We start from the raw sequence: 27,703 nt of genomic DNA, 5'->3' as shown, positions 1-27,703 counted from the left end.
CAAGGGGGTGTTGGGGAACACCAGTTCGAAACCCGCCGCCGCTGCGTCTGTAAAGCCGTTGTGTCCTTGGGCAAGACACTTCACCTGAATTTGTGGGTATTGTCCACAGTACATGACAGTTACATGTATGATATGTGTGTAATGTGTATTTGTAAAGCGCTTTGAGCATCTGGAAAAGTGCTATGAATGTAAGGAATTATTATTATGTAAAGAAATGTTTATTTTCCATAATTAACACATACAGTACATTATTTTGACAAACATAAAAAGTGCAATATGCATTCGAACTACAGCAATGTACAGTACAAAAGTTACTGCATACTTAAATATAAAAAGAAAAAGGTTACAAAACTGTGAAGTAACCTATTGTGAAGCTTTCAAACTCACTGACGATTTGAGCGTATACAAGCTTAACAGCTATGAGCCTCGCGACTTCACTGAGCCTCTTTCATTTTTCCAAAAGGTGCAAAAAAGACATGACAGCACTTAAATACGCACATGGTTGATTGACATTATGGTTCACCTATTTTTAACAGCTTAAATGGTGTTTTCAATTTGTGGAGTCGGTTAAAGAACTTTGGTCTTTCACATTTAAAAAAAGCACAAATGAGTTTAAAATGTTGGCAACCCTCAAGGATGAGCTGATTTAAGGTAAAGAAGGTTTGGATGCTAATGTTTGTAATCATATCTTGTCAAAAGATAACTTTAGCTTCACATACATTTTATGATTTGACTGCCATCGATCCATATTTCCTGTGACATCAGAGATTTGTTTCTTGATTTGAAGCCATGTATTGTGACTCCTGACTGTGCTCTCTTAAGAACTGTAGGGAATGATGAGGTCAATAACATTACTCATGTTATTTTGGAAGAAAAGCTTGCTTGTGTACCGGTATTCACTCGATAAAAAAAGCAGTGCAAAGGAACAACAAACTCAGAAATGTTTCTGTTCTGTTGCTCACTCGAAAACAGTGAGCATGCCTCTGGCAAAACAAAGTCACAACCTTCTCGCTCCGATCCCATTCATTCACGCAGACTCACACATTAAAATACACCTCAAAACTGATTTCCTCACTTTGAATCGACATCAGCAAAATAACTGAATTAAACTCTAGCCCGTTCATGAACGCAACATGAGGTAACCATTACATTTTACAACCCTCTACGACTAAAACATAAACTGTGCGGTAAACATTTATGAAACACGTTGCTTTTGTCAAGCTCCATTGAGGGAAGTTCAGCAATGTAGGCTACCACTTTGTACCAGACAGGTTAAAAAATAATTTAAGTGCCAATGGATACCACAATTTGGTACATATCAGGTGCTCACAGCTGTGAAGTTAAAGGTTATAGAGCGTCTCGTAGCGCCTCATACTGCAGTCCAACACAGCTCTGTGCCTCTGGTCTCATACTGTAGGTAAGGCACTTGTTTGTCCATGAATCAAACTAAGTTAGAGGTGAACTGATGGCTTTACACACTTAGATACAGCAATATGACTTTCATCACTGAACAGCAGTTTGAGAAACAACGTGGCAAAGAGAGTGTACACTCCTCACGACAACAGTTGGCATGTTTGTTTAGTTTTCATTCGTTTCTTTTGACTCTCCAGCCCTTACAGATGAGGGGATGAGTGGAGTTGATAACCTCTGCATGATGTGTCAGCTTCGGGGCTCCACTGGTAGTGATCTCTCTGGAGTGTGCAGGTCCTTGCGGGGCCGGGGCAGAGCGGGGGTGGAGGGGGGGTCCCACTGCAGGCCGGGGTCTGGCTCTGGGGACAGCGAGAGGAGCAGCAGTGTCCCTGCATCGGAGGAGCAGGCGGAACACAAGTCCTCCGAGGAGAAGTTGATGCTGCCCAACTTGGCCAGCGAGTTGGAGCGCTTCAGCCTGGAGGGCACGGTGAGGCCGGACAGACGCATGCGGGTCTCGATCTCCTGTGCCCGCTGCCGCACCAGCCCGGGCTTCCCCCTTACGCTGCGCAGGCTGTCGCTGCTGGAGCTGCGAGTCAGGGTGGAGCCGTGAGGCGAGGAGGTGGGTGTGAGCAGCCCGGACCCCACCACTCCCAACAAGGCTTCGTTGCTCAGCGGCACCACCAGTGGCTCTAACCGCACATGGCATGGCGTAGAAGATTTAGGAAAGCCAGAGAACTCCTCTTCCCCCTCAGTGTGAAAAGGGCTGCTTCCTGACATTTGGCATGTGTGCTTCAGAGAAAGCGAGCTCTCGTTGGACAGACCTGAAAGTCTCTCGAGTCTCTCAGCGTGGCGGCGGACCAGCCCGGACCTCTGCAGCTGCAGCAGGGTCTCCTGTTGGTGGCCCACACAGAGAGCCACAGCAAGCTTCTCTTCCTCCAAATCCAGTGTCATCAGCTCAGGGACAGCCTCCAATGCAGCTGCATATATACCTTTCTGACTCTCATTCTTTACTTTTATTATATCACTATTGCCTTTCGGCTCTGCTAAGTGCCGCTCATCTCTGTGGAGGAGAGCTGCAGGCGGGGGGGCAGCACAGTTGGCACAGTCACACCGAGGGCCACAAGGGCGCAGCAGTCCAACTGAAGACTTCAGGGAAGGCTTCAGATGGCCTTCAGAAGAGGTATGGGAAAGTGGGAATGAAGCACTTGGTACTTCAGGAGGACTGGGGTTAAGGCAAAGCTTAGAAACCAAGGGTGGAGAGTCTTCTTTCAGCTTGGACTTGGAATCACTGCAGGAGAGAGTATGGTGGGAGGAAGCTTTTCCCTAAATGAAGAAAAGAAAGAAAAAAAATGTTGGAGGTAATTGGTCTTTTAAAAAAAAAAACTTGATTTATGTAATTGGTTCATTCTAAAATGAAGCTGTATTAGTTACCACAAACTTACATTTAGGGGACGTGAGGAGCTCAAATGGTTGTTATTGTTGGAGTTTTCATTTAGGGTTGCCAGATCCATCCCGTTCCCCTCTGTGTCCACATCTTGTGTTTCCTCTCCTCCTCCTCCTCCTCCTCCTCCTCCTCCTCCTCCTCCTCCTCCTCCTCCTCCTCCTCCTCCTCCTCCTCCTCCTCCTCCTCCTCCTCCTCCTCCATCTCCTCCTCCTTCATCTCCTCCTCCTCCTCCTCCTCCATCATCTGGCTGCATGAGCACCTCCATCTCTGCCTCCTCCTTTTGCACCTCCTCCTCATCCTCCTCCTCCACTGTGCTGAACTCCAGCCTCAGCCGCAGCTCCTCCAGGGCCTCGGGGCCCCGAGAGCTGGTCTGTGCAGCGGTCCCATCGGCTGTGGGCCCTACAGGAGGGAGCGGCAGGCCTTCACGGCTGTCAAAGGCCTCATCATCGAGCAGAGCGTCCCTCTCCACATCGTCGATTTCTATAAAGACTTTCTCCATGCCAATAAGGGGGGGGGCCGCGCACAGGCGTGGACGGCTCGCTATCCAGCGCTGAGTCAGAGAGCCGGCGGAAATAGTAGTTGTTGTAGGCGGGGTCGACTTCCAGGGCAACAGCCCTGCGCGGAGACGGACACGCAGCTCCCTTATCAGACAGCGCCTCCTCGCAGCACGGAGACATCCCCGGCTCTGGGGTCAGGTGGCCCCTCTCCCCCCCACAACACTGAGACAAGCCCTGCTGCCCCTCGGACATCTCACAGTCAGCGTTTGGATGCCACAGCTTGTTGTGACGCTGTTTACTGGAAATACACAAGGAGAGCATAAGTACAAAACAGGTCCACTGAGAGAACAAACTATATATACGTACACACACACACGAGCTGTACCTAGCATCCAGAATGCCCTCGTACTCGGCCAGCTGCCTCATGAAGCCTGCGTTCGGTCGAGTGATGCTCCTCTTTTGCTTGACGAAGTTGTAGGCCTTCTCTAGCGACCAGCCGAACTCCTTCATGGCGTAGGCGATGACAGTGGAGGCGGAGCGACTGACGCCCATCTTGCAGTGAACGAGACACTTCGAGTGGTTCTTTCTATGGGGGAGGATTTAGTTTGCCTAAATAAATATTCACCTTTAGGTCCACAACATATCTATTTCTAATAAATTGAACCACATCTTATGATTTCTCAGTCGATTTAGCTTGTTCAGTTAAATTAGTGCTACTAGTGGCTGAAAACTCAAGAAAAAACTCCTAAGTAAAAGTTTTCATGCTAAAGAAAACCTTTATAACATATTACATTTTGTTTACCTTCACAATGAGCCACTTATTCAGTCAGATAAAGGATCATAATACTTTGCAACAACAGGTTGAAAAGTAATCGGAAACTTTCTAAATCGTAAACTGAGATTTTAATAACTTGACAAATGAGGATAGCTGAGAGAAACATGAGATGCATGAGCAACACGTTTTCTTTCCCTCTAAGGACTCACTTTGCTTTCACAATGAAGTTGTACGTCTCGTTCCAGTGAGCCAGCAGGTCCGTGGCGTCCTCATCGTAGACGCGGATGTTGTGATAACTGAAAGTGCCTGGAAAGAAGTTGTCTATTTCTCTGGTAATGTTGAGGATGTAGCCGACCCTGGGGAGGAAAGATAATGTTAGCTCATCAACAACATTCTTTCTCGCTCGGATCAGAACGACAATATGTTTTTAGCACGTTATCTTAGCCCCTTCATAATATTAAATAAATTACCCGGACTCTTGGAGCTCCTCCAAATTAGATGCGTTCCATTCAGATCCCTAAAATCAAATGAAGAAACATATTGTTTGGATTGAGTGTATTTTCATTTCTGTTGAAGATTGTTGTTTCTCCAAAGACGGGTCAGTTCACATGGAAGCATTCTTCCCTTTCCCTCTCAGTTACTCAGGGAACTACATCAGATATGTTGGTGAATGTAAGAGACAGTATGTTTTTTTTTACCAGGTAGACATGGTCAAAGATGAGTGTGGGTTTGTCCATCTGGCCCAGGATCAGCAGCATCTCATTGTCGATGAACTCTTTGTACTCCTTCAGGTTACAGTTCATGTGTTGCTCCAACTCTGTACGGATCTGACAAGACAATTACACAGTATTTGTTTATTCTTGTGTAGGGTTTACTATTGTGTTGTTGTAGATGTGAATGTCTATTCATTCTGTTTCAACCCTGTATTTGTGCACAGTTGAAGAAAAAGCTTTATCAGTGTTTCCCAAAATGTAAATAAAGAGATTTCAAATAGAAAATCATTTGAAGCCAAAAGCAATTGCAAAGGGTATTATCAGATTTGGTGTTTTAGTCTTTTTTGCTGAGCTAGAACAGAACATATTTGGTGATGATGTTTGACCTCATCGTTTCCCCGAAGTAGCGCTGGTGTGATTTATAATAATAATAGAGCGCTGCACCAGACTGTTTGAAAATACGCATCGATTTCATTCCGTTATTGTTACCAAATAGATCAAAAGTAAAAAAAGGCAGCCCTGTAAGAGAGCAAAAATGTAAGCACACCAGAAAATAAATGCAAAGCAGTGTTATTTGAATGTGTGTGTGTGTGTGTCTCTGTGTGTGTGTACTAGTACTACTGTATATTTACCTCTTTGCAGGTGATGTTCTCAAGGTCTCTGCACATCATGATGCTTCTGAGTTTGGCTTTAATAAGGCACCCTGTCCTCTCTCTTTCCGAAGGCCTACCAAAGATGAAGTCTCGTTAAAATTCCACACTATTTCAGTTGTTCCTGAAATGCAAAGCTATCTAAAACAGCCGTCGAAGTGTGATTACTTTAAGTGATCACATAAAGAATCATATTGAAGTTTGTGTTGACTGACTTTTCCACAAACGTGGTGGGTGAGTCCGGCCTCGTGATCTCCAGGTCCTTCATGGCGTTCCACTCGTTGATGCAGCTCTGCTCTGAAGCAATGCAGCTCTCGTAGTAGCCCATCCAGGTGAGAGCCATGCCCCCAGGGAAGTAGTTATACCTGCGGGACACCTCGCAGGCCTTGTGCAGCACCTGCAGGGCGGACCTACAGTGCATTTGGAAAAGATAAAGGTCATGGTTGTAGTTGATAAAAGTCAGAGTCAAACTTTGTGAGGATTTTTTTTTAAAATGTATATCTGTGCTAGGGGCTCAATGCACTTCAGAATCAGAATACCTTTATTAGTCCCACAGAGGGGACATTTACATTGGTACAGCAGAAAAGAGCCAAAGACAGCTTATTGTTACTAAGAAACATGCATAAAAAAGTACTAAAGATACAAAAATTACAATAAAAACGTTACACAATTTACAAAATACACATCCTGTAACAGTTCTGAGGATTTAGCAGCCATGTATATATATTGCACAGTTATTAACGGCATATATATTGCACATATTGCACTTCTCTGCAGATGCATTTTCAAGTCAGCAGGTGGCAGGATGACTCAGCGTTGCCTCACACAGTAGCAAATGTGTTTATCAGAAGATTTATTGTGGTGTGTCATGAAGCTACATTTCTTCTGACAGCCACTGTGGCTCCAGAGGTTGCTTGTTACTCACCACATAGCCTGCACTGACACGGGTTTGAAGACATGAGTCCGAGTTGCCGTGTTCACAGTGAAACCCCTGAGGAGCAAAGAAAACAGATGGTCATTCCCCTGAGCACAGTGCAGCTCTGTGTGTCTCGTTTCATCTCGACAGGCAGGTGTAGCTGCAGTGCTTGGTGAAAAAAAAGGCAATATGACTGCTGGGTTAAATGCTGCAGCGGGGCTCAGACTGACAGAGAGAACTCACCCATCTCCGTCCAGATGGATCTTTGTGTCACTCCACAGAGGCAGCGCCATGCCGATCGAACAGCTCTTGCTGGCAGAGGAGAGAAAAATAAATAACAGGCGAACACAAGGACAAAATGTCATGTCATTTTCCACAGTGTTGAGGTAATTGCTATATTCTTAGATTACTTAATGAATATCAGTGACTCTAAAGTGATCCTCAGGGACACATGTAATGGAAAGATAACATTTTAATTGCTGCTGTTTAACATACAGCATCCTGTCCTGAGCAGCCCTGCAGGGAACACATCAGGTGAGATTTACTTTGGTTTTCTGTTGTGTGTCTACTGTCTAGGTAGCCGGTGCGTTCGTCTGGGTGGGCGGGGTTTCTTTACTTACATACCTATTTTTCATTCTTTTCTGTCTTGTTTTTCTTCTACTTTGTTACATTTCAAATGGTGAAGGATGGTGTCAGTATACGCTTTGTGTATTCATTAATTACCTTCAAAATGTATTTGTATATTCACCAATAATTCTTATACTAGTAAACCAGCCAATACAATGTTCAAACAAAACCAAATACTTTCTTACATTCGTTGCCCACTGTTAGCGATCAAACTAGGAATACAATTGATTTTTTTGAACATGCTTAAGCAAGACCATTTCTAATTGTGTCGTGTTTATATTCTATGATGTTGATATTCTAATAATAGATATTGTTATTAGCAAATGTCTTAACTACAGTAACGTTGTTTAGCTTATTTCCATGTAGGAGTGACATTAACTGCAATTTATCCAGAATCAAATTGTTGAACTGCATATATTTTCAGCAGATGTCATAGTCATCCACCTGACCTAAAAACCGTTGATTTCTACAATAAACACCATCATGTGGTGCGGATAGAGGGGATTCAACGTCATTTGCAGACTGGGGAAGACAAAAAATCAAACACTACTGTTACTTTTTCTGATTGTACAGTGCATGTTTAGGAGCTCCAGTCAACTACAAACACAAAGCAAATTAAAATACTAATTAATTAATGAATAGACCATTAGTTTAATTTAACAGAATGGCAAACAGCGATCACCCCCATACATATAGGGTTAACTTAAAGTCAAAGTCAACTTTATTGTCAATCTTTCAGTTTGTGTGTACGGACAGAGATCGAAATTCCGTTTTCTACAATCCCGAATACAAAAACAAATATATATAAAAATATGTGTGCAAATATGTACAGTATATACCTATATATACACAATCAAAGACACATGTATACATACTGTATGCACACATTAAGACCTAAAGGCATAACAATCAATATATACAAAATAACAGTCACTTCACTCTGACCTGTCTTTGCTGGTGAAGTCGATCCCCAGCATGATGTTCTCCTCTGTGTCTTGTCGCCCACTGGTGTAGACCACCACCATGTAGCGCACCCGGTCAGACCACGCTGTCTCCAGACGCACCGCCTGCATGAGAACACACTATTTAACTACAAATACAAAGCCAGACCTTTTCGGCTAAGAGTAAGAAATCCTGTTTCCTGTTGTTGCCTGAGAACAGCCACCAAAGAAAACGACATTCAATTACTGCAGTATTTATGGAAGAGGCCATAAGACTGTTAAACACTCATCCTCACGTACAAGTCCCTCCATACCCTCGCCCCCCAGTACTTATCGGACCTCCTCCATCCCTACACCCCTTCTCGGAGTCTGCGGTCCTCAGACACGGGCCTGCTCTCCATCCCCCGCTCTCGCCTCCGAACTGTTGGTGACAGGGCATTCAGTGTTGCGGCCCCCACCCTCTGGAATGCACTTCCTGCCGAGATCCGTAATGCTGCCTCCCTGGACATCTTCAAATTATCACTAAAAACACACCTGTTCACCCTGGCCTTCGGGCCCTAGCCCTTTTCTGGTCCCCTGGCTTCCTTTATTTATTTCTTTGGTTTGCCCGTTGATTGTCTGTTTGTTTTGTTTGTCCACCATGTACAGCGACCTTGGGTCCCTTGAAAGGCGCTATATAAATATCATTTATTATTATTATTATTATTAAACACCTGAACTTTTGAAAGAACATCCATAACATTCATCTGTTTGCAACTTATATCAATATTCCAATTACTTGTATATAGACTATTCTGCACTATTTTATCTGGTTGATTGTGTTGCACTGTTGGAGGAGCCTGTGACCTAAGATTTTCATTTTCATAACTAAACTGTAGCTATGTGCAAATGACAATAAAAGCATTGAATCTTGAATCTTGAAAAGAGTGTTTCTGAATTACTTTAGGTATAAACATGCATTCATTGAAGTGTGTTCACTTCACATCAGCTAACACTAGTCATTCAGTATCACACTTCAAACGTGTGGGTTGAACCATACCTAATTTAAATAATGCAAAGTGAGGCAAGTGTGTGCTTTTCATGCCCAGTCAACATAAGAGTTTGAAAATCTGATTGTAAAAAACAGCAAATACCGTAGAGAAGCGAAAACCTTTAAAGCACCGACTCTGCTAAATCTGTGCCTCACAAAGTGTCAAAAAAAAAAAAAAAACTTGAATACAAATTTGAAGTTATAAGGGAACCGAGTCCCCAGGATATAAGAAAGCACAGAGCTGGTGAACATAACATGTAATAACTGAGCTTTACACTTACACACATACACCATGGAAACATTTGGTAATGCTCTCCTGAGTGCGTTCAAACCTGCTCTCATGAGCTAATAATTACAGTGAACAAATCAGCACACAATAAAATGCATACTGGAGGGTTTGTAGTGCCAGGTTCTTAGTCATAGGCCTGTTTGTGTGTGTGTGTGTGTGTGTGTGTGTGTGTGTGTGTGTGTGTGTGTGTGTGTGTGTGTGTGTGTGTGTGTGTGTGTGTATGTTTTGATGTATGCATATACTTATGTTGTCTCTCACCAGTTTGATTCGGTCCTCCGAGCGAAGGATGTTTATCATCACCTGTAAGTGTTGAGGTAAGTCGCCTGTTGAGGAAGATAATAAATAAATAAATGTTCCATGACGAGCACAGGCTGGTGGTTATAAATTTACCTCGTCGTACAAACTGACACTTTTTCACTTGAAAGACACATTTACTATATTTCCTCTTTACAACACTGATATTAGTGAAAACATAATACATGCTGGGGCGACAATAAACTTGTATAATTAAAAGCATTGCTGTAGTGAAGTGCAGATAAGTGTTACAATCATAGACTGTATATATAAATGGACGTAGTGTCCGTGACGTCACCCATAGGATTCTGCAGAGGTGCCGTGAAGCCCTTAGTAGGCGGAGTCGGCCACTAACGGCTCGACTGTGACGTCAGAGTCTAATCCCGCCTGCTCCAAATAAGGGCAAAGAGGCGGAGCCGAGGCGGGACCTGCTGCCTCCGAACTGGAAGTAAACAGAGCTAGCTCAGGCTACGGCCCGTCTACACTACAGGCGTCGAAAAAGCTTGAAGCTGGGCGTGTCTGAGGCTTGGCGATTTTTTGCGAGCAACGCGACCAACAACCAATCACATGAATCTCCCGCCCCCGACATACAAAGCAATAGCAATGTTAAAACGAAGTAAACTGGATATAAAATCCCCAAACAGGCGAAAACCTACCAGTTTCACCCACTGTCTCTGCCACCTCCCTCCATGCCTCGCTCCTCCGGTTTGTATCCCGGTAGATGAACAGGGACTGATCATACAGCACCGGGTGATTCACTACCGCTATAATGAATTTTCCCTCAATTTTTTTGAATATGAGGAAATGACCTGTGTAGTCTCTCCCAGCATACACGCGGTTTGATTGGCTAGCTTGTACTGGCAAGATTTGCATAAACGGGATTTCGTTGGCTGACGCCAGCTTCGAGCAAGCATCGAGCCTCACGGCCCGTCTACACTACAGGCGTCGAAAAAGCTTGAAGCTGGGCGTGTCTGAGGCTTGGCGATTTTTTGCGAGCAACGCGACCAACAACCAATCACATGAATCTCCCGCCCCCGACATACAAAGCAATAGCAATGTTAAAACGAAGTAAACTGGATATAAAATCCCCAAACAGGCGAAAACCTACCAGTTTCACCCACTGTCTCTGCCACCTCCCTCCATGCCTCGCTCCTCCGGTTTGTATCCCGGTAGATGAACAGGGACTGATCATACAGCACCGGGTGATTCACTACCGCTATAATGAATTTTCCCTCAATTTTTTTGAATATGAGGAAATGACCTGCGTAGTCTCTCCCAGCATACACGCGGTTTGATTGGCTAGCTTGTACTGGCAAGATTTGCATAAACGGGATTTCGTTGGCTGACGCCAGCTTCGAGCAAGCATCGAGCCTCAAAAGTTGAACATTGTTCAACTTTTGACGCCGATAGACGCTCGCGATGCTTGCAACGCCTTGCCATGCTACCCACAATGCAGTTCGGCGAAGTTTGAAAATATCCTACGTCACCCCATTCAAATGAATGGGCGAAGCGTTGAAAGCATTTTTTGACGCCTGTAGTGTAGACGGGCCGTCAAAAGTTGAACATTGTTCAACTTTTGACGCCGATAGACGCTCGCGATGCTTGCAACGCCTTGCCATGCTACCCACAATGCAGTTCGGCGAAGTTTGAAAATATCCTACGTCACCCCATTCAAATGAATGGGCGAAGCGTTGAAAGCATTTTTTGACGCCTGTAGTGTAGACGGGCCGTAACGGCCCGTACACACAGCAGCTTTTGGCGATTTGTCCACCGCTTCCAGCGCGTCTCCGCCCATTGACTTTGAATGGGGATGACGTCACTTTCCCTCGCTTGTCGCCGAACTGCATTGTGGGGGGGCGAGGCGAAGATTTCCAGGATTTCCAGGATTTTCAGGATTTCAAAGTTGAGCAATGTTCAACTTTTGAAGCTGAGCTGGAAGCGTCAGCCAATCAAATCCCGTTTATGCAAATCTGACAGTTCAAGCGCTAGCCAATCAAACCGCGTGCAAGCTGGGAGAGCCAGACCGCAGTTCATTCTATATTCCTAATAAAAATGGAGGAGAAGTTAGTTATTGCGGTAGCAAATCACCCGGTTCTTTATGACCAGTCCCTATTTACTTACCGGGATACAAACCGGAGGAACCAGGCATGGCGGGAGGTGGCAGAGACAGTGGGTGAAACTGGTAGGTTTTCGCTTGTTTGGGGAGTTTATATCCAGTTTACTTCGTTGCTAGCAAGCATAGACAGTATCATTAGCCAGCATGGAATGTAGCATAAAATAGCACCATAGACATTAATCTCATAAATGTTCAAAATGTTAAAAGAAATAGTGGAGAAGAACCGGGGTTTTTTGCTTTGTATGTCGGGGGCGGGAGATTCATGTGATTGGTTGTTGGTCGCGAAATCCCCAAGCTTTCAGACACGCCCAGCTCCAAGATTTTCAAGATTTTTGAAAAGCTGCTGTGTGGACGTTTAAGAAGCTAAGCTAACATGAAATACATGCATACCAAGTTACTGCAAACAGTGTAGTTCCCCTATATAAACGTTACATTCATAATCAAATGAGACAATCTGCAAGAGAATTAGCTATATTTTGTTATTCTTAATGCTTGTTATTCACACGTTGAGAAAAGACGGACTCCACCGCCCGGACCTAACGGAGCCGCAGGGGGCTAGCTCCGGGACGCCGGCTGGAGCTAGCCCCCAGCGGCTCCGTTAGCTCCGGCGGCCACCACTGGGATAATTGGGTCCCCTATTAACATTTGCTCCCGTTTAGCATTATGGGCGTCATAGCGATAGACTATAAAAGTCTTACCCAAGGCTGAATCATAAACTAAAATGTATATGTATGCATAAAGGGTTACGTCCTTAGCTGGCTAATAAGTAACAAGCTAAGCTACCAAGCACACAAACACCTGTGAACGGGGTTAACATGTATAATATTATCATTTTAGACTTCTTGGAAGTTCTGTTGGTACATTCAAGCGCACAGCACGACATTTTAATTGTCTGGTATTTGTAACAATATTCCCAAAAAGGCACAATCACCACGAACACGGCTAAAGGGTCAAGTACAGTACTATGACTAACTAACGTTGTAGCCTCTATGGTTGTAGCCTAGCAGAGTGGACAAGTTGCTGTTAGCTGACAGTGAGGCATGTACGTGTCCATCAACGTGACCACGCCCTAATTTATGCAACAACTTTAAGACCTAATATAAATAAAAGGGTCGTGTTAGAAAACAATTCACTCACAGATTCATAATCATGAAGGTGGAATCTAACTATATCGATAATAATATTTATTGCATCCATGGGTAGAAACATGTTTTTTTCTGCTGTAAAGTTGGGCATTTTAACATGGGGTCTATGGAAATTGCTCCTTTCTGCAGCCAGTCCCTAGCGGCCCATGTATGAACTGCAGTGTGTGGCACTTCCGTATTGGCTTCCCGGCTGTTCCCCAGAGTTTGCCGCTTGGTTACAATGCACTCTTGTGTTTAACAATAAAAGCATTTTCCTGGAGACATTACTTAAAACATGTTTTTATATCAGCTGGCGTTTGTTGAGGCGTTTTAGAAGTGAAGATTGATAATAAAACAGGGCGTGGATGTGGACCCAGAGCAATGCAGAATATCAGCTGATGGAGATCCAACTATGTTGAAATATGTCAACAGGTAGACACCGGATCACGTCACCCTGACTGTTTTCAGCTGCTGGCATGAAACAGAAAGTGCCCGCAGCAGCAGGTCATGACTCATGCAGTCTTTGTATCTCACAAAACCGCTGCATGTATTCTCAGTAAAAATCAAAGTTTAAACGTGTTTAATATTTCTCCAGAATATGTCTTTGGTCATTTTCTCTTCTTTCTGGGTCCATGTCTTAACATAATGCATCTGTTTTTGCATTAAGGATTGAAAGTGTTTCAAAGTTCTTTATGTTTATGATAAAATGTATAGGACGATTGCTTTGATATAACTTAACAATGCCTGACTTTAGGTTACAAAAACAAAAACAGATGTTTGGCAAACTGATTAAAATGCATCTTTAACTGGAGCACATGCATGTTGAAACTGTCACAAGTTGTTCTTTATATATTACATATAAAAAATGCAATGCTAGGCAAAACACCTATTGTCAGGATAAGAAAAGCTTTTTGGAATATGTTAAAAACTATTTTGCCAATATTTGATGAATGCTGTTAAAGCTATAGCTTCATTTTCAATATCTGCTACCAAAAACATGTAATTGTGTTATGATCGTTTTGATGGATTCGAGCGGATTCAATTAAAAAAAGTCAAGTGATATTGTGGTCTTCGTTTTTCATCCTGACTCTGTGGCAGCCTGTGTCATCTGCTCTGAATGATAACAGCTGCAACATTCAACAGCACTACACAGAAACATAAATATATCTGCAGACAATTCGCTATCAAGTGTCCATGTTGAGGCGAGAGGTTCAAACCAGTTCAACTCACTTCCTGCTACATCATAAACTACATCCATGTCCTAAAACATATTATTCTGTATGAGTGGATTACACTGATTCTCCCAAAGGGGAATAGCTCACTTGTATGTCAAAGAAAACATCAATTAGGACACACCTAAATAGTCAATTTCCTCTTCATAACAAGTGATGAACACATTAGTGTGGCTTCAGAGAACCTCAGGTAAGTGTATCATATCTAAACGTATATAAGCTCTGGCGTGTCTTGTTTATTTCCTCAAAACTGGCGGGTGAAGATACCTGATTCCTGTTTAAATGACTGATGTTAGGATACCAGTTTAAAGAGCAGGAACACCTTTATCAAGCACTTGGCAAAAGTTAACCAACTGCCTACTTTTTCTCTCAGGCCCACAGTTGCTGGGCGATGATAAATCTATTTCCCCGGGCAAATGTTTTTGAAAACTGGCTAAAATAAGGGTTTGGTAGAGTGGATAAAGAAGGCCAGCACTGCCAAAACAGACTTTGACCCAGTGTGTTGGATTGAGGAGGACTTATTGAAAGAAACTGAATATAATATACATAGCTATGTTTTAATTTTCATATAATCATCTGAAACCAAAAATCGTGTTTTGTCAGTTTGTAATTACATAAGAAGCTGGACACAGGATTTGAGGCGGGGTCAGCTCAAACTCAATGTGCTTTAAACAAAATGAAAGGCATAAAGGGTGCAGAGCAAAGTGTTGTACATTCACCCGATTTACCCTTTACTCAGGAAGGTTTGGTCAGTGAGTGAGGACACACAAGGTAATGCAAACAATCAGGGCCTCTTCTAATCGTCAGAGGTTTTGCTCACAGTGCTACCATGAGCTGGATTTCAACTTTAATCTTCTCAAGCTATACGTCTAGAACAAGCTTATCAAACAAAGCAGCTTCCATTCTTCTCCCCTCAGCTCAAAACATTTGATGTAGTGTTACAAAGTCAATCACATCAACTCTTCACACACAAAAGATGAATTAGATAAAACCCTACATTTAGAAAATGATGTGGATAACAGGTTGTGCTTTTGGGTTTCTTACCTGCATGTTTGTGGTGAGGATGTGCTTTCTGTCCCTCATTACTGCTCCCCTGCTGCAGAAAGAGAGCAGCGCCCTTCACCATAAAGTAGCTCTCACTCAGGCTGCAAAACAGATGGGAAAGAGCAGTTACAAGCACTGATACACAGACGCTATACATCAGACACCACGCCGCAGAGCAACTCAGCAAAACATCCGAGCCGGTTGGTTGGACTGTGAGGCTGAGAAATGGGACACAAGGCACATTCAATATTCAGATTCAACAGGACAGTTCAGTAGTCTTAGCCAGAGAGATGAGTCGGTGAATTACCTCAGCAGCTGAGTGGAAAAGCCCAGCTGCCACGTTACAGAGGCGGACCTCAGGTCTGCAGCGGCCGTGAATCAAGTTTTGATCCTGAATGCTTATCTGTCTTTTTTCTGCTGCAAGGGCTGCGCTCAGATTTGACTTGTCAGTTCTCTAATGGCTTGCTGTAATGCAACACAGACTAAAATAATTGACTAAACTGCAGTTGTTTGTGATAATTAAGTCTCACAATTGCCGAAAAGCAGCAATTACCAGTTCACACCTGCCTGTAAAATCCCTTAGTTTTACAGGTTAGCCGTTGGAGCTGTCAACAGATGACATAAATTGAGAATAGCAATAAAAAACAAGCGAGGATTTTCCTTTGGGCTGAATTCAATCATTCCATTTGACTGAAAAACAATGTGCACACATTCATAATAAAAGGGTGGAGCACCTGCACCTATTACACATATTCTGTGTGTGCAGTCTGGCAAACCAGGGCATCTTTAAGTAGGTACTAGCTAATGTCAGCTTTAAAGAGCAATACTAATAACAGCTTCATATTGTTTTTAACTGATGATACCTTAAGTTTGACGAGTCAGGAAAAAAGTCATAACCTGCATCCAAATGTTTGTGCCTTTCCTACTATCAACCCATGGACGTTGGCCGTTTAAACAGGTATCGATGAAAGTCTTTCACCATCACATTTTTTATTCAGCTTTGAAACTGTTCCCTCCTTCTGCTTTCTCTGAACCGACTTTCAAAACCTACGTACAGAGGAACAGGCCAGGGACAAACAGATGATTTTGTGGGAACAATGGATTTTGTTTTGTGCACCTCAGAATAAATTCCCTCGCCCCCGGAGCACAGGGACAAGTTCCACATTGACAAAGCACGGGGGCGGACACTTCTCAACAAGCTTTTGTCTCACTTTGGTGGATTTCTGTGTCAGTCTCTGTTCTCTGTTTGAGATTCATGAGGCTGTCAGGAGGGTCCACTGTCAGGGAATGATGGATAATATGAGGGGAAAGTGGCAAGAGCAAGAACACACTGCTCCGCACTGTGTACAAATCTCAGCTGCTTATTTTCCTATTTTAACTAAACTAACCTTTAGTCCTCAGATAAGCCTTGGATAGATAATAACTTCCCAGAGAAAAAACTTGCACTCTTCGTGAGTAAATTTAGAGCTGTCCTATTGAGTTACAGTCTTTGTTCAGACGTCATAATTAAACGGCCGCAGATCTTGACCTGCGGCACTATGCTATCAACTTCTCCACAAACACAAGGGCTAAAAATACATCTGGTATCAAAGCAAACAACGACTATGACAGAAAAGATTGCCAGATAGCTCAATGATTCCAAAATAGAACAATATAGCACATATACCTCTTTTCCATACTACGATGAAAATGAACAGTCCTGAAATATCACTAACAGTCATTTGTGCACCACTGCATTTCAGCTATCATGGGAGGCAAACTTATTTTGATTGAAGTCCACTATCTCATATCAGGTGGGCATGTTTGGAGATAATCTGCTAGCCTGAAATGACACCATAGCATCTGTTGAAAGATGACCCATCAACCATTCAAACATTTACAGTAGATCAATAATTACCAATATATAAACAGCAAGTTATTTAAACCTAATTCTAATCTGAAAAGCACAACCACTGAGCAGTAGGTCCAAACCTAGTGTTGGATCTCAAATCTCATCATAGACAGACCTTATTTCCACAAGTTCAAACCCATTTCAGAAGAGAGAAAGTTTGACTCACATGCGGTTTATCTCAGTCTGGGTCAGCACAGCGTTCTCCACAAAATACGGTAGCATCTTCATCACGGCCTCATGCATGTGTTCTACCTTCAGATGCATCCTGTTGACCGACACCAAGCGAAGGCCTCCCCGTCAGGAGCTACCTCCTTTTCATCTGCCTCCAGAAACAGTGAAGGGCCATAAGAAGACAAAAGGCGGCTTCGGGTCCTTCCCCGCCGCTTTTCAGTGACAGAGCGACTGACAGGCTGCACTCATTTGCGCTCCTCAGTGAAGAAGTGCCGTCTGTTCAAATGCCACTCCCTCTCTTTCCTACTCCTCCCTCATCTGAGCGTCTGTGTGTTTGAGTGCGAGTCACTGCTGCCTGGAAGGATGCACTGCAGCCTCCACCCGCTGCCTCGGGCACTCACAACCGTGCCTTCAGTCTGTTCTGTCTGTGTTACTCTTTTACGCTAGGTTAAACATTCACATCCGTAAAAAAAAAAGCAAGAGGGAATTCCACTCTCTTGTTTATGACAAACACTTTCCTCAAGAGACACAAAATGACACAAAAAGCTTACAGGGAATAATGAATCTAGTAGATTTCAAGAGGTGGATTTCTCCTCCTTTTCAGCATGGACTCTGAGACTTACCTCATCCATCAGGTCTCACTCAGTACAAAGAGAACAACAGGTTTCCTCTTTAGCCAAACAGGTCCACAACTAGCATCTTGTGTTGCTGTCCAACCAGAAATGTGTCTGTCCAATGCCCACTGAGAGTGTAGCTTTCTTTCTCTGTCTTACAGGGGAAAGAAGGGCTACTTTCTAATTTAAAAAAAACAAAAACGGATGGAGTAGTTTTGGCTGAAACCTTTACAATGGGCATGTCTCCATGTGTATGGCACCTTAGGGGTCAACAGAATCCAAGGTAGTGCCTCCACTGAGCTTAGCACATGGAAAGGGCAGTGAGAACTGGCATCTTTCATAGCTCTGAAATGTCATTATACCCAGGGTTAGAACAGAGGGATTAGCCTGTCTCTCTCCTTCAAGTGGATAGCCGGCTGTCACTCACTCAGATGTAGCGCATAAGAAATACAAAGTTTTAGATAATTAAAGAATAGCAGGAAACATATTTTATGTCTAATGTACCAGCAACCACAGTGAACATTTCCCTTATACATCTTCGTTTTTTTTAGATGCATGGAAGGAAAGAACTGAAAACAAATATAATCATGTTGTATTTGCTGTAAAGTGTCTCTACTGTAGGCTATTTTATTATATGTACAGCACTTTGGCTCGACCAAAAATCGTTTATAAATGTGCTGTATAAATAAAACTTGATTTGATGCAATGTCAGCTAGAGAGTTGTTGACATTGAGCTGCAGATACATCTGTTTGTGGTTTTAAAGCTTATACCGTATGGGATATCACTTAGTTCTTACTTTCCCCCTCTGACACACACACACACACACACACACACACACACACACACACACACACACACACACACACACACACACACACACACACACACACACACACACACACACACACACACACACACACACACACACACACACACACACACACACACACACACACACACACCACACACACACACACACACACACACACACACACACACACACACACACACACACACACACACACACACACCACACACACACACACACACACACACACACACACACACACACACACACACACACACACACACACACACACACACACACACACACACACACACACACACACACACACACACACACACACACACACACACACACACACACACACAGTAGGTCATTTTGGAGAAACCAGCTCGAGTGCGCTAGAATTTGAAAATACACAACCGGAGAAAATCTGCCACTTCCTTACAGAGCCCCTCCTCCAACACACACGAATGCGCACATGACCAATGAGGGCACGAGATAAGTTTGTGCACAGATGGAAGGCTGGTAGGCCATCCAGTTACTTTAGCCGGGCCGGCTCAGATGATTGGTCGTGCTTTTTACAGTATGTATTTATTGTCAAAGCAGTTAATATATTCATTGCTATCGAGATGTTAAGAGCATTCCATGGAATATAACAAAAAGTGTTTCTGAAATAAATTACATACCCCACCTTTAACTATACTATGGCTTGAGCATATTTTTAATAAATTGCGCTATGTGCTTTTGAACATCCCATCTCAAACACTAGATTTAGTAAAAATGTATCTACGTTTTTGGCATTGCAACTAATAATTTACCATTTCAGCCTGCATCTGTTTGTTACATTTGAATATTAGACTCACACTTAAAACTAATTTGCATCCTGATCTTTTAAGACTGTGCTGATTCAGTATTTATTGATTTGAATGTTATTAACTTTGTTTTGTGTGATATATTTTATTATAATGTTGTCATGTTTTTTTTTTCATCTAACTTTTTTTGTGATTTTCCATCTTATTTTCCAAAAATGTGACATTGTAACCGCTTTTTATATATATTTTAATATATATGTTCACTCAATTTAAAGCACATTATCTAACCTTAACAGGAAGTCTCTACCGGAAGTCTCGCGAGAGTTCCTTCTCTGAGTAGTAACGTTCATCTCGCAGCACCTGCTCTATCAACGTTCAGATTGACAGAAGGTGAGAAATCGCAGACACTTTAGAGGTTTCTCAATACTCTAATTTCCCCTCCTCGACTCCTATCCTCGAGACTTAGTGCCGCCCACAGGAGGTGCAAGCGGAGGATTGAGGATTAGTCGTGCTTTTTACAGTACTACGGCTCCATTTAGGAAAAGCGCATTCAGCCAGGCTGTCTTTTCATTCCACGCATCCCATCAATGGAATTCAATACCACAACCAATAAGAGAATCCTCGTCCTACTACACATTCAAGCACAGTGTTAAAAAGTGGCTCATTGAAAACCAACAGTGTCAGCACTGACTGTGGGTGTAGGTGTGTGTATGAGTGTGTATTGTAAATGTTTTATTTATTTATTTATTATCATGACTTGCTCTTATCTGTATTCAGTGATGTCATCTATTGTAAATATGTACAATGGTATAACAATGTTGTGGTATTTTTATTATTATTGCTTTTAGGATGTCTATCACCATCTGGCAAAGGGACTATCGATGAAAACTAGCCTTTTGGCGAATTCATTTACATGTTTTTAATATGTTGATTAATGTACACTGTCCTTTGTTTTAAATAAATCAATTCAATTAAATTCCACAGATGACATTTTTGTATGGATTTGTTGTCAAAGCACTTAAGATATTCATTGCTATCGGGATGTTAAGAGCATTCCATGGAATATAACAAAGTGTATCTCGAGCCGGTTTCTCAAATGTACCTACCCCACCTTTAAGTGGTATGACTCTAATCTAATCTGGTAGGATTTGCTGACAGACGTTAACAATAGCTCTGCGACGTAGATAACAAGATAGATCTACTTTTATTCTTGATTAGAGCTCTGTAAGGATGACATGTTTGTAATCCAACCAGAAAAACTAACATTGCCCTGGTTTCCTCGACAAACAGCAAATGCTTTTCCATTGGGTTTAAGACTATCTCCGAGAATTAGATCTGTGGCAAATTAAAGTTTAAAAACGTACAGGTTTTGTTGGTAGTAAGATAACTTCTACAAAGCAACACCAATGATGATTATTGAAATGTAAATGCAGATTTAAAAAGCTACCAATCAAAATTCACGAGTCGAGAAATTACTGATGTTTTATGTTGTACAACGTTAACATCATTTCAGCTTGTGTTAAACAAAAACCCTGTTTGAGGAATCTAACCAAACTTAACTTCAAGAAGCGGGAACAGAAAGTGGAAAAGGCTAACTAATTTCCATTTCATTTCCGAGTCATTATAGGACCAATCCTAAAACACTGGTTACTATCAGACACTGTATTTCTCTACAAGCTTGCATTGGTTTAGCTATGTGTCAGATGGAGACTTGGACAGCTCAGTGTGTCAGGTGCAAGGAGAAGGCAACTTCCACCGTATGAGAGGTCAAGCTTTATACAAGCAGCAGGTAGGAATACTGGCATGTTAATGATGAGGTATAGCATGTTTCTGCAGCAGTAGCAAGATGAACGTGATGAAGTCCAAACAGGGCCAGATATCCTAAGGGTCACTGCTCTCAGCAGGTCATCATGTGTATTGGTATGTGAGAGTAGTACGCTGGATTACACCAAAGACTCACGGACTGTAAAAAGGCTCCACAGAGGCAGTAAGCAGGCTGGTTTAGGTCTCAGAGTGTTTTGCACACAGTGAGGATAAAAGGCCTCCCCTTGAGGCTGCCCGTTGCATAATGCTGCCATTCTCTCACTAACACTACTGACAGAGAGGGAGGAAGAAACCTCCTCAGATGTCAGTAGAGTCACGTAGGGCTTCAGCTGGAAACAAATGACGTCATCATGTCACTAAGGAAACCTACGACAAAGACCCAGAGATTCAGCTGCAGTTTGCCAGTCTATGTTTCTAAGATCCACACATAGTTTACATATCTGAGGGAGTCAACCGCTGCACTTTTTCCATCTATATTATCACTGCAAGTCTTGACAAGTGTGCTATTTGAGTGGGAAAGTGTTGTGGTGAGTTTAAATTAATTATATATTTCTGTGGAGCTGCAGATTTTCCGTGTTAGCCTCCGTGCTGAACCCCATATCTCAACACAAACAAACATGCATAAACCCATATTCAGTTTCTTGCTCAACTGTGCTATGTACAAGGTGTTAGGATTAAATCATACCTTGGCCCAATGCCACCAACATAAACATTGTGTTCCTCCATCAACCCCTTTGGGCTTGTCATCATCATGAAGGTCAGTTGGGGAACAGCAAGCATCAATACTCCCACTTGGCAATCGTATGGCTGTCCTTCAACAGATGAAGCTATCTATTTAGTTTACTAGATCACTGCACCCTGATATTAAGATAAATATGTCTGTCAAATAAAGGACAACTCATATGCCATAATATTAGAAAACAGGAATTTACAAGTAATTTATTGCATTACGTGGCCTACCAAGCAATCTTGTGGCAAGACAGGGCTTGCATCATGCACAGGACATTCTCACATACAGGACATTGCACAGGCTGTTGCATAACTGAAAAGACACGGAACTCTTAGAATGTTGCTTATTTTAGGGTCACAAGTCTTCTGCTTTTTCAAGAAAACATTTCAGTCCAGTTTTTAGGACAAAGGATATGAAAAATCACACTACAGCAAATTAAAACATTATAATAAGACTTTTGAGTAGGGGTGTAACGGTATCCGTATTCGTCCCGTACCGTCACGGTTCGGATGTCACGGTTCGGCACACACAGTCACACGACGAATACACCACACGACGAATACGCCTTTTTTTTTACGAGTGGGAAAAAAGTCTGTCATTCAGGGCAGTATCCACTACACTATTTATAATCCAGGGGGCGGTATTGCGCCTAAAAGCTGTTTACCAGCCGCCCTTAAACAACAAATGAAGAACAAGAAGAAACAACAACAAAACGAACAAAATAGAAAAGAAGAAGAAAAGTTAGTATGGCGATTTCAGATAACACACAGGAGCTAGAACCCACCTGCTTCTTTTAAATCAGCTGTCTGGGAACATTTCGGGTTCCCTGTGGACTACAACAACGATGGAGTGCGCGAGTGGTGGATCGGACGAGGACGGTGTGTCGCCGTTGTTCTACAGTGGTGCGGTATGCTAATAAAACACGCCAAACATGCTAAATCATATCAGAAGGCATCACCCAGATTTGCCAATCACCAGAGCCCGGCAAAAGACAACAGCAGTTCAACAGCTGATCCCCGCTGTTTTTAAGAAGACAATAGACATGAAAGCCGTGAGACCAAAATAAATAACGGAAGCTTTTGGCATATGTTTTTCAACGACTATGCGCTCTTGAAACACTTTCTTATTATTTATGATGTCATATTTTCAAGACATCCTTTTTAGTTTTACATCTTGATGAAACCTTTTTGTTTGACATCAGCCATTATAGATAATGTGGCCATCTGAGTGTGTGTGGTACTGTTTGTGGTTTGTTTTTAACTGTTTAATACAGTTAATTATTCAAAATGTCAGAGTTCCTTATTTTTAAACTGAAACTTGCACTACTGTTCAAAAATAAATAACAACAAACCTGGAATTATGCATTTGGGACTTTTTTTTGCTTTTTCTTGTTGTACCGAACCCGTACCGAACCGTGACCCCCAAACCGAGGTATGAACCGAACCGTGACTTCTGTGAACCGTTACACCCCTACTTTTGAGTAATCGGTCATTATTTTCTTTCAACCGAGGTATCTTCAGTCGATTTGATATTTTGTATTACTTTTTTATGCCGAGAGATTTATTAACACATCTCTGATAAACACAAGATTTAAAGTGTATTTGCACGATTCTTGGCAGAGAAACTCTGTTTTACAATTTTCTTGATTATTGATAAAAAATACACAAGCAGCACTTGGATTCCTGTGGATGCTTTTCAGTTCAAGAGTTGTTGCATTTCAGTGGTAGTATTTTCATTATGGACGATAATTGCAAAATAACACCCAGAAGGAAACCTTTTAGTCAGCATAAAGCTACACAGTGAACATCACAGTACTGCCCAAAACAAAATGTATATTGCTGGTGTTACATGAAGTCAGCTAATAAAAGAACAGAGTCAAATTGTAAGTTCTTTCTACTTGAAAACATCTTAAAAACATTGAAACTTCAGTGAAAACTGTGCAAAAGCTTTTTTCAGACCCTAGTCCATCCTAGGCCTGTAACTATTTCATTGACAGCCAGATTAAAGACTGCCGTGCCCTGACTGCATATTGATGGTACAACTTTAACACAATGATTTTTTTCTATTCACAAAATGTCTTCACCAGTGAAAGGAGATTCCTAATTCCTAAAGTCTTAATCCACAGGACAGAGTGCAACTTTTCATCTTTTGTTGAGACAAATAATTATTTTTTTCTATTTTGACTGAAAGGGGTAGAAAGTTTAGAAACAGTAAATGTTCACAAAACCATTTAGTGTTTACATGTCTACCCAGTAAATGACTAACACATAAGTTCCAAAATCCTGATCGGCTTTCTATCAATTCAATGCAGTACATTCGCTCCACACAAAGAGCTACTGAAATGCCAAGTGACTCAACTCAGAATGCAACGTTCAAATAAAAAAATGCAGATTTGTCTGTCAACACACTACTTGAGAGACTACTGCGAATAACAGGGTTTGACAGTTGGAAGACAATTGGCAAGAGGAGGAGATGCCAACAAGACAGACAGAAAGGTGTTTCATTACACTGACACGTAGTCACCCTGATTTGTTGATGCCAGTCTGTCGCCACTCCAGATTTCACCAGATGACTCAAAGTAGATTTAGTCAATCAGTCAACAGCACCTGTGTATAAAGTTTGCTTTGCCAAGTACCATGCAACAGAAAGGCAAAACTCAACTTGGAGTAAACTTACCTCTGATTTATTCGCCGTTCATCTTCACTCCCAAAATCCTGCAATACAGATAAGGGGAAGGATTAATAACACACCAATGCTGTTGCAACATTTTGCATTGATAATTAAAGTTAACAAGATAACCCACAACTGAATCACTACACAACAAGTTCAAGTACGTTATACTTCTTGTGGCAGATACTACCTCTAGTGAAGTCACTACAAATACAGGTGTGTTACATGCGTTTAATAACATCCACACCATCAGGTGGAGCTTGAAAGAGGCAGAGGATGCAGACATGATGTAAAGCTCCTCAACGTAAGGTATTACTAAAATAGCATAGAGGAAAGCACGATGTGCAACAGATTACATAAAAAGCAGTTGCATGATAAGGGTATAATGGGGGCTGATAAGCATGGCAGTGTAAAGATCGTGACAAGTTCAGCTGACCAGCCTGCACACAATGCAGCACTTAAACCCAAAGGCATTTCTTTAGGTCGTCACAAACCCACCTTTTTTACAAAGGAAAACACCACACATTTAGTATACTTTAGGGCAACAGTTAGGGAGGATGAGGGAGTGACTATGGAGGATGCTGAGCATGTTAAGAGGTTTGCTTTGTCTGGTGGTTTGGCACTCGAATACAGCAGATACAGGTTTGAGAGACTCATACCCATGTCTGCATATTGACCATTTAGATTAGGTATAACAATATATAACACAATACATAATGGTTAGTTCAAATCCCTAAGTGACTTTGACTAAAACAAGAATCAGCCATTTTAGGAATAGTAAACAGAAACCAGCCCCTGTCTGGGAAAGTCTACAGCCGAGTCAAATATACTTTGCAGGAAAAGAAGAAAAATGTTACGGCATGCAGAAGATGAGTACAATTTGCTTGAAGAGATTAATTCTGCAAGACGAGCATGTTACACTGCATGACTAACTTTCCATTATTGTGCATTAGGTGATATGTCATGCATTAACTGCTTCACACAGTAGTACTCCAGCAGCCCCCCCCCCGCCGATGACATCATAGCTGCAGCAGCAGCCTTATCTGTCACACCTCACACACTGCTGGACTACACCAAACGCTCCAGAAAAAACACAGAGGCGCAGAGACGAAACCAAGTCATATCAATAAAGCTAATGAAACTATTTTATTAGGAGCCATCTAACTGCAAATTAATAATAACTATGTATGGCATTTAATATGTTGCACAGTTTTGAACATGCTTTGAAAATGTAAGTGTTCATCTATTGATCAAACATTGATGGTTGTAAATAAACCCAGTTATATCATATCTGTTTCCTCTGATTTGGTCATGTAGAGCAGAAAAAGGCGAGCTTTCCTGTTTAAAGCTGGTGGTTAGCACCCTCATCTGGCAGTGAGGACCAGGAACATACTTGTACATGAAAGTAGCAGAGGAAGTTATCTTTAAATGGTTATAGTTGAGGCAAGGACAATCACTTTTTCTAGCTGTGACTGCCCAGTAAACTAATAGATCAAACTGGGACTATTTACTGCCATAAAGAGGTATATGAAAAGCTTAAAGTTAGATATCTTTTCCCTTTTTGCTTTTTACATACTGGAAATCTCATACTTCCCCATACTTATTGGAGACAGCAAATTAGAAATTGACATTGAAACACTGTGTGTAGTTGACTGACTGGCTCTGATGTGTTGTCTGCTAAAGAGAATAAAGTTGAATCAAGCCACCAGACTTTTACAGACAAATCTGAGATTTAATATTAGTAAATGGACATTAATTTAGCAGTATTGAGACTGCAGTGACCACGTATAGTTCTGCTAATGGTGTGCCATACAGACGGTTGGATATAGCTATATTAATGTTGAGGAAAATACGTTATTTCAATGTCAACCAGACATCAAATCCAGCTAACGTTAGCTTAAATCATTCATAAGGCACTTGTCAAACTCGCCTAGTTTAAAAAAAAAAATAACGCTACATTTAACAGGTGTAGGGATATTTTTTTAAGTAATGTTATTGCATTTAACAATGAGAACATCTACCCGCCGTATTGGCATAAATGGTGGCCAGCAGCTTCTGAGTATCATTAACGAAGACGTTTGCTTGCTAGCCACAGACCTAGCATCTTGATACCTAACGGTGCTAATTTAGCCCCAATCAGCGGGCCCCTTCTCCGGCATCATCCCGCTCATCCTCCGCCAGTCCGCCTCCCCACGGTTCTGTTCACCCGGGATCAGACTCACCTCCCCCGCGGTGGTGGTCGCTGTGCTGGCGGTGGATGCGGCGCTGGGGGTCGGGGACCGCTGCAGAGTAACCAACGCCATGGCTGGAAGATGAGGAAGCACCGGCCGGCCGCTGGGCCTGGAGAGCTGCTAGCTGCGGAGCTAACGATACATCCAGCTGATGGAGGAGAGGAACTATCCTGCAGGCAGGGCTGTCTGTGCAGGAAGTGCTGCCTTCAAGGCCCCGGCCATCCTTATGGCACTGTGCACTGTATAGTATCAACAACAACAAAAGTTATATGAAGTTCATTTGTATACCCAAGCGTATTCAAAGTGCTCCATATAGGGCTTACAATGCTATAAGACAAGGTATTAGAGACACACATGTAAGTAGTATTTCAAAAAAGAAAGCAATATTATTAATACAACAATCATTATTATTATTATTATTATAGACTTTATTTTCTATCCCACCCTGATCCCACCCATACAAAAGATGCAGCAAAAAGTGATTTACAATAAGGGTAAACAGTTATAACAGACATTTAAAAAAAGTATGGAATGCAAAATGTATGGAAAATAAGATGCAAATGTAACACTCTTGTTTCACTCTAGGCTTGTAAACACCTGCATTTAAGAGAATAAAGAGGTAGGCCTACCGTGGTTTAACAGGAGAATATTATTGGGACTACTATGAGTACTGTGGCGTTTTTCATTGCAGTCGTATTGATCATTTCTTACATAATAAGATGAGGGGTATGTTTTTTACTTGTCTGACTAAGCAATATAATATGCATAAAAACCATGGGAAATGCATGCCCTCCACTTGTTACTCAATAGTTACAACTAAGGCATTCAAATAGTTTGAAACTTAATAAT

General features: G+C 42.2%; 1 protein-coding gene across 1 annotated transcript; it reads right to left on the bottom strand.

The window, feature by feature from the left end:
- Positions 1-202: 202 nt before the first annotated feature.
- ssh1a (slingshot protein phosphatase 1a) lies at positions 203-27,037 on the bottom strand. The gene is given in 17 exon segments (XM_034238399.1): positions 203-2,733; positions 2,853-2,984; positions 3,093-3,368; positions 3,370-3,649; positions 3,737-3,937; positions 4,336-4,482; positions 4,597-4,643; positions 4,825-4,953; positions 5,472-5,565; positions 5,705-5,899; positions 6,415-6,480; positions 6,649-6,717; positions 7,978-8,099; positions 9,551-9,615; positions 15,103-15,203; positions 24,630-24,667; positions 26,846-27,037. Coding segments are annotated over 17 exon segments (3,117 nt in total). The 5' UTR covers positions 26,927-27,037; the 3' UTR covers positions 203-1,659.
- Positions 27,038-27,703: the final 666 nt, after the last annotated feature.

The sequence above is a fragment of the Gymnodraco acuticeps genome, unplaced genomic scaffold, assembly GCF_902827175.1.
Source record: "Gymnodraco acuticeps unplaced genomic scaffold, fGymAcu1.1, whole genome shotgun sequence".
NCBI classification, from domain to species: domain Eukaryota; kingdom Metazoa; phylum Chordata; class Actinopteri; order Perciformes; family Bathydraconidae; genus Gymnodraco; species Gymnodraco acuticeps.
Note: the sequence above shows the minus strand (reverse complement) of the source record. Positions and strands in the feature narration are given on the sequence as shown.